This window comes from Hipposideros armiger, unplaced genomic scaffold (genome assembly GCF_001890085.2).
Source record: "Hipposideros armiger isolate ML-2016 unplaced genomic scaffold, ASM189008v1 scaffold_15, whole genome shotgun sequence".
Classification (NCBI taxonomy): Eukaryota; Metazoa; Chordata; class Mammalia; order Chiroptera; family Hipposideridae; genus Hipposideros; species Hipposideros armiger.
Window position 1 is genome coordinate 2,791,419 of NW_017731365.1, and position 8,091 is coordinate 2,799,509.

The following is an 8,091-nucleotide window of genomic DNA, read 5'->3' on the forward strand; positions in this document are numbered from 1 at the left end:
GACAGTGTCACTGGCCCTCATATGTAGGATCCGAACCAGGGCCCTCTGGCATCCCAAGCCAGTTCTTAACCATCGCGCCACTCGGCCAGCCCTGTCCTTTTGTTCTTTAGTCTAGTTGTGGAGGACATCACTTCACTGGCCCATGTTGGTATTATCATTGTGCTCTTCCCGGGTGAGGCAATCTCATCGCTGACCCACTGCAGCCTGCGCTGTCGCCAGTGACTAACAGCAGCCCAGTTCCGGATCTAGCTGTAGTTCACCATTTTAGCTGTAGAGGGTGCAGAGTCACTGACCCTCATGTGGGATCTGAACCGAGGCCCTGATGCTCAGAGCTGGTGTCCCAAGCCAACTCTTAACCAACGCGCCACTCAGCAGGCCCAGCCACCTTCATTTTGAACAACACCACCAGCTAGCAACCATGTGCCATGTAGCTATGTCCGAGGACAAGGGCCATTTCACATTGTTTTATGTGTCTCCTGTCCCCGGAGACAGTGATGACCACTAACAGGTCCTCAGGACATTTGCCAATGACTTAACATAAATTGATGATTATAATCCTAATATGCAGTTGCTTGCTTCTTCCAAGAAAGGACACATGTAAATGGGTTTATGAGAGTTGGCAGACTCGGACAGTGGAAACAGAAAATGTCGAAGTTCTGAAAATGGTGATATTGTTTTATCCTGTGCCTTACCATGAAAGAAATAATATTCTAAGGCCATTTTCTCATCTTTGCTTGTACTTAACTTTGATGTACTCGTATACCTACATCTCTTGGTGGCAAAACAATACGTAAGATGGGAGCATAGTAAGTATACGCATTTAAAATTAACGTATGTGAAGTATATAATAAAATGCTTCAAACTCACTTCCTTCACCTCGGGAATAGGAGGGTCTTGAGAGTGGGGTTTGTTGCTAATTCCATAGCTTTATATAAAACTCCTCGGTTATAATAAGCGGATACTTTGGAAAATTGAACTCTGTGTTCATTCTTCCATCCAGGTTTAATAAATCCCTGTTTTGTATCTTTCATATTAGCCATGCATTCATTTAGCACTTCCTTCCATTATACTTTTAGCCACTTTCTTAGGCCTTTTCATTGCCATCTTGACTATTGGTAAGCTGACCTAGCCAAAATTTTAGGCGGCTGCCTCAACAGGTAAACCCAATTTCAGTTTCTTTTTTACTTTCTCATTTTCCATCCACAAACGAAATGGCCACCGGTGCCTTTAGGGCAGAGAATCTTGATTCATTTACACATTTCCTAGAAATTTTCTGGCTCCTTTTCTTTGGTCCTGCTTGTTTGTTTGTTGTACTTTGCTTTCGTTTATTCTGAATTATATTCCATTGTTTTGGTCACGATATTCCCTCAGCCAACACAATACTCCCTCAACCAATTGTTAAGCTGTATTACAATTCTCTGAATTAGTTTTAGCCTTTCAGAGGCTTTTTCAGAAGTATGTAATTATTTTATCTTCACACAAAACATAGCTTCTTGAAATAACAATGACTTGTATACGTGCCTCTCAGTGTACTGAAGTCACCCCTTCGTGCTGATTCTGAACTTGCTCCCCCAAATCAACCTGAATTTCCCATTCCAAGGAGCAGAAGCTTGGACTGCATTCCGGCTTTTTATTTGTTGTGTTTGGTTACTCTGCATTAGCATATTCAATAAAACTGCCTCTTCTGGCACGTTTCTGTTTTTAAGAATGCTACATTATTGAAAATTTTAAAAAGTGTTTTCGTTTGAGATGCACATCAGCTGTGAGCTGTCCTATTGCAATAGTCATGGCCATAGTAACAAAGTGCAGTAATACCTTGGTTTGTGAGCATAATTTGTTCCAGAAACAAACTACTCGTATCACAAGACATCGCTCATTTACCATGTTAAAATGTATTAGAAATGTTTGCTTGTCTTGTGGAACACTCACAAACCACGTTACTCGCAATCCAAGGTTTTACTGTACTATGTATCAAAACAGGCAGAAACAAATCAGAGAAAAGAGGAATCATGTTAGTTTTCTCGTTGCTGCTATAACATATTACCCCCAAATTTAGTCGCTTAAAGCAATACAAATTTATTCTCTTATAGCCTGGAGGTCAGAAGTCCAAAATCAGTGTCACTGGGCTAAAATGAAGATGTCAGCAGGGCTGGTTCCTTCTGGTGACTCTGAGGGGACTGTTCATTTCCTTTAGTCATATTACTACTCTGATCTTGTCCTCCCTCTTATAAGGACCTTTGTGATTATATTAGGCCCACCCAGATAATCCTGAATAATCTCTCCATCTCAGGATCCTTAATTTAATCATATCTGCAAAATCCCTTTTGTCATATCAGGTAACACATTCACAGATGGTTCTGGGGATGATGAAGTGGACGTCTTTGGAAGCCATTATTCAGCTGACTACAGAACCGTGACTGCTCTCTCTAGTGACACTTTCTTTGGCCTCTCCTATTGAGGTTGGGCTGACTTGATGGGGTGAGGAGACGTTGGTAGACAGGCCTGCCAGTGGCCTGCAAAGACCTCATGCCCAGCTCCTTGCCTGCAGCACCCTGCAGTGGTCGCCAGGTCTCAGCGGCCTATCAGGGCTATCAGGCTTGCCACACAGTACTCTAGGGCCTGACCGCTGCTGCCAAGATGTTTGCCAGCCGCCCTTCCTCACTCTGCCTTCTTTCCTTTTCAGCACTGTGTTAGTGCCAGGAGGCCACTGCATCAGCAAGCTGAGAGGGAAACTGAGGCAAGATGTCGGGCCGGAGTGGGAAGAAGAAAATGTCCAAACTGTCCCGTTCAGCCAGGGCCGGTGTCATCTTCCCAGTGGGGCGGCTGATGCGTTACCTGAAGAAAGGGACCTTCAAGTATCGGATCAGCGTGGGTGCTCCCGTGTACATGGCGGCAGTCATCGAGTACCTGGCAGGTAATGTGAACATGGGGAGCAGGTAGGTCACCGATTCCCAGGTCCCACCCTCCCTTGGGCCCCTCTCATGCAGGCTGGGAGGGTGCCGTCTCAAGGCTACTGTGGGTGGTAGCTGGGTTTCAGCTTGCCTGCTTGGCTAAAATCAACGTCTGCAGGCATAAGGAGGACAGATGATCAACACGGGAGGAAGAGAACCCACACTAAAGTGGCTTTTCCAGATCAGCCCCAAATAAGGTGTGTCTTCCTTTAGGCAAATGTAATACGTAAAAATCTAGGTTCCTAAAGAAGAGAAACTATGGGGAGGATGGGGGTTGCTATTTGTTTTGTAAAAGGGTGTCTTCACTTTACATCAAAGTCTTCATTAAACGTCGATTATCCTGGTGTATTAACACTAGAACTCTGTCCGTAAATAATGTTGACCTGAGCATCAAAAGCATCGTCAGTTGGTTTCATGAAGCCAGTAATGTTTGCTCTCCTTTACAGAGGTGAGTCTCTGTCTACAGTGGGCACCTAGGAAATAGTTTCCCATATTGGTTGTTCAAATTATATTTTTTACTAAAAGATGAGATTTTTGCTGTGTGTGTTCTTCATATATTTGAGTAGCTTTCTATGTAATATTTTTGTTCTTGTTCTATGCCATAGTTAAATAGAAATAATACTTCTCAATTTCAAGTATGCTTTTAAAATATACGTATATACATATTAATATATGTAAATATATTAACATGTAAATATGTGTGATTAATTCATTGAAGGGGCCGTTTTAGCCATGAGCAACAATGTCCCTGACTTTACCCAAGGTTAACAAAACTCCAGACACCAGAGTTAAATCCCTTGGGAAGTCCACTGGAAAAAAAGCAAACCTCCCCAAACTGTCTATTCAGAAGCTGAGTCCCCCGCAGCCGCAGCATGAACACCCCCAGGTGTGGCAGGGCTGGACCCAGTTTCTGTCCCAGGTCCCTCATTTCCTCCTGCTTCTTCCTCAAGGGCAGCCTCTTCCTTTTTCAATGCTCAGTCCTGTTCTGCCCTCTTGGTCCCCCATCGCTCAACCAAGCACCATTATTGGTGAAAGGTTTGCCTTGATCCTCCCATGGAAACCTCCCCCTGGACCTTCTGTCAGGCTGACCTCTGCACCTCAAGCTGTCCTTTATTGTGAAATGAAAGGCTTGTTCCTGGGCTGAAAGTTGTTTTAGGAGGATTCTTTAGGCGGTTGGAGAGAAGAGCTGGAGGGCTCTGAAACTCGATTGAATCAGTGTGATAGAGCAGTGCTTTTCAAAGTGGGGATCACTCCGGGACCTTGTTGACAAGGTCTGGGGTGGGACCTGAGACTCTGCATTTCTCACATGCTTCCAAGTGGTGCTGCTGCTGCTGGGTCAGGGACCGCTCAGAGGAGCAAGATGGTAGCCAGTCTTCTAGCAGCAGGCCTAAAGGCTTGGGCAATGCTTGTTTAAATTGCAGGTTCCTGGCTGCACTCCTCCCCTGGTAGTCTGATTCACTGTGCCTAGGGTAGAACCCAGGAATCTGATGGGAAAATTTGCTGGCTCCAGGATGGAGAGGAGGGACTTTAAGAAAGGTGAATGAAGCTTTAAAACAACCTGTTAGGCCCCTATCACCCATTAAAACTGGAAAACACTGGGCAGCCCGGAGATCTGCAGCCTCCAAGTCAGGAGCTGGGGTTCCCTGAGGTCCTTGGACCACAAGCCGTGCACTTTCTGCTATACTACATTGCTCCATTATAATGTTTGTATAATCAAAATAATTCAATACTCCTTGTGTCTTCATTTGGTAAAAATCTAAACTTCATGCATAATACAACAAAATTTGGCCTTTTTAATCACTGGCATCTGTTTGTCTTTGGTTCAGAAAAAAGCTTACATTTTCCTATGCATTCATTCAACAAATATTTGTTAAGTATCTACATGTCAATGTATACACTCAGTCCTGGTAATAGGATTGCACCATTGACATGATTTGTAATTTGTCTTGGATTAGAGCCCCCAACCTCACAGCAATGCCTACAATAGCCTGCACATTACACTGACTTTGAGCCAGCAGGTTTTTAAGGAATTACAGTATCCCAAAGTAGAGTATCACCCTATTTCTCAAATTGATTTCTCATAATCCTCCATTCATTCAATGAACAGTTACTGAATACCTACCACATGCCAGGTGTTCTTCTAGATGCTGGTATACAACAGAGACCCAGACAGAGAGGAGTCCCCACTCTTAAGCAGAATGCATTCTGGACAGAAGAAATAGCCAGCAATTCAGTGGAGCGTATGGGGTGCATCAGGTGGTGCTGAGAGCTAGGGGACAAATAAAGCAGAAAGGGACACGATAGTGTATTCCAGGAAGTGGGGAGGTGAGGTGAGGGGAGTTGTGAATAGAGGCGGTGCAGGAAAGTCCCCCTGAAGGGGTGGCATCTGAAGGAGGCCAAGGAGCAGGCCTGTGGATATGTGGGGGCTGGCACTCCAGGCCCAGGGAAAGTAGATGCTAGGAGTGTTGAGGGAGCAGTAGGGGGGCCAGAGGGCTGGAGCTGGGGAAGGGGGCTTGGACTGTAAATGAGGCCCAAGGGAGAATGGGCTGATGGGAGCTCTGGAGAGTTTTGAACAGAGGTGGAAGTGACCTAACCCTGGAGGAGAGGGTTATAAGGACAGAAGCAGGAAAAGCAGCTGGAAGGCAATTGCAGCGATCCAGTGAGAGACATGTGGTTGGGGAGTAGGCAGTGAAGGCACCAAGAAGTGGTCAGAGGACTGATACATTTTGAAGGCAAAGCCAACAGGATTTGCTAATGGGTTGGACATGAAATAGAAGAGAAGATGAGCACCTAGAAGGATGCTGTTGCCAATAATACCCCAACTGCAGTCTCAGCCTCCAGCACCCTCCTGGGTCAAATGGAGAAGGTGACGTTAGGTCTTCTGAGGCACAGGCCTGCCTTTTCTGTGTTACTTTTCTTCCTTTTGCGCTTTTTCTACTCCCCGCCCCCCAAACTCAGGCTGGAGTTGAGAGAGCACAGGCTTAGTTAGATGTCAGTTTAAATCTTGTTCATCAATTTACCGGCTCTGCTACCTTGGGCTAATTCCTGAATCTCTCTAAGCTTCAGGTGTGTAAAATGCCTGGTCCATGGGATGTGCTTGATAAATGGTAATGCTTTGCCTCTCCCTTCTGTTAAGAGCTGATGACATCATTCAGGGCAAAGTATGACTAATTCCATTAAGGTGTTGTATTTTGGGGGTGTATTTGCATTTTAATGAGGCAAGGAGTGTTATGTCAAAGCCAAAGGATTGAATCACTATTAGTGGAATTGCAGGCGATTGTTGAATAAGTACAAAGGGGATTGGGGATTTTTATTAGTTGTCTCTTTTTTTCTTTTTCTTTCTTTTCTTTTCTATTTTTTTTTTTGAGGAGGCATCAATTTATTTTGTTTAGGAAAGGGTTTTCAAAATGTAAAAGCCCCCTGTCACCCTTGAAATGACCTTCAACATTTACAACATAAATATTGACTGAGCTTCTCCTTTGGACCAGGTTTTGAAGACATAATGGAAAACAGACAGACGTGGTCCTGCCTTCGCCAGGCTTACATTCTAGCAATTGGACAGCCATTAAATCACCACAATAAGATAACATGCATGTTGATCAAGGAAGCTAGAGGCGCTTTGGAAGTGCTGACGGGGTGCAAGGGAGGTTTCCTAATATAAAGGAAGAGTTTTTAAGACCTAAACTAGGTTCTCAACCCTGGATTTTTTCAAATTGATTGATTTTAAAATCCTGATGCCTGGGTCTCACCCCCAGAGACTCTGGGGTATGTTCTGAGCATCAGGGTTTTTTAAAGCTCCCCCAAATGATTCTGGTGGGCAGCCAGAATAGGGAATTAGTAGGAATTAACTGGCTTCAGATGGAGGGGCTCAGCGAGGGGGAGATTGTTGGGTTGGGGAGGAACAAGAGTGAAGACCCGAAGTTCAGAGGAAGTGTGTAGCCTTTTCCAGAAACTAGAGGAAGTTCCACGTACCTGGAGCAAAGCTGGGACATGGCTGGGCTGGGGTAGGGTGGGGGGAATGAGATGGGGTAGGAGGGCGGGTCTTTGGGGGCCACAGTGAGAATGTACACATGTTGCACACATGCCAGGGGAAAGCATCAAAGAGAGGAGGTGGCATTCCAGGGGCATCACTGGGGCTTTAGGTGGAGAAGCGTTGTCAGGAAGTAAGATCAGTGTCCAGGAAACCAGTGTGTCTGTTTCAGTGTCGCTTTTGAGAATTGACAGTGGCCAGGACTAGGGGTGCACAGTGGGGATGCTGAGAAGAAATGGACACATTTGGGAGCTATTTGGAGGGTAGAGTCAGCTCTGCTTAATAATGGATTGGATAAGTGGGAAGGGGCATCATGGATGGCATGCCTCTTTCAGCCTCAGGCTGGCTACTTCCTTTCAAGCCAAGCTATATGGGTTGAGGAGTGGAGATGTGGACTCGGAGACAAGAGGATGGAGAATTTGTATAAGGAGTCTGGCCAAGAGGAAGAGAAGAGAGGAAAGCATCTGGTGTGTGGAAAATGGTGCCTGTAGATGAAGCAGGAAACAGTGCAGGAGAAACAGGACGCAGGATGAGGGGCTTGGTTTGGAACCTGTAGGGTTTGGTTATCTACAAGATGCCCCACAGGGAAGAGTGGTTAGGGATGCTGGACTCTGGCTCTGCCACTCTTAGACATTTCACTTTACTATCATAGTGTCATTGTAAGGATTACATAAGATAATGCATGCAAACACATGGTAGCAATTCAGTTCACGCAGCTATTGCTGTAATTGAAGTGAAGACCTACTAGACTTGTGTGGAACCCAGGAGGGAGCTGTAGGCTGGAGCTACAGATGCAGGTATCTTGGGCAGACTATAGTAAAGGCTGTGGCAGTAAGTGAGGCAACTAGTAACTTATAAGGGAGCTCCCATAAGATTGTCAGCTGATTTCTTAGAAACTTTGCAGGCCAGACGGAATTGGCAGGAAATATTCAAAGTGATGAAGAGTAAGGACCTACAACCAAGATTACTCTACCCAGCAAAGTTATCATTTCAGATATCAGAATCACAGGACATATAAAGAGCTTCCCAGGCAAGAAAAATCTAAAGGAGTTCATCACCATCAAACCAGTATTACAAAGAATGTTAGAGGGACTTCTTTAAAAAGAAGAA

At 45.1% G+C, this 8,091-nt stretch overlaps 1 protein-coding gene across 1 annotated transcript in view; it reads left to right on the top strand.

The window, feature by feature from the left end:
* The window catches only part of MACROH2A2 (macroH2A.2 histone), a 63,475-nt gene that overhangs the window by 22,548 nt on the left and 32,836 nt on the right, over positions 1-8,091 (top strand). The window contains exon 2 of the mRNA XM_019626413.1: positions 2,684-2,914. Coding sequence (XP_019481958.1) covers positions 2,743-2,914 — 172 coding nt within the window. The 5' untranslated portion in view covers positions 2,684-2,742. The remainder of the gene's footprint in view (positions 1-2,683; positions 2,915-8,091) is intronic.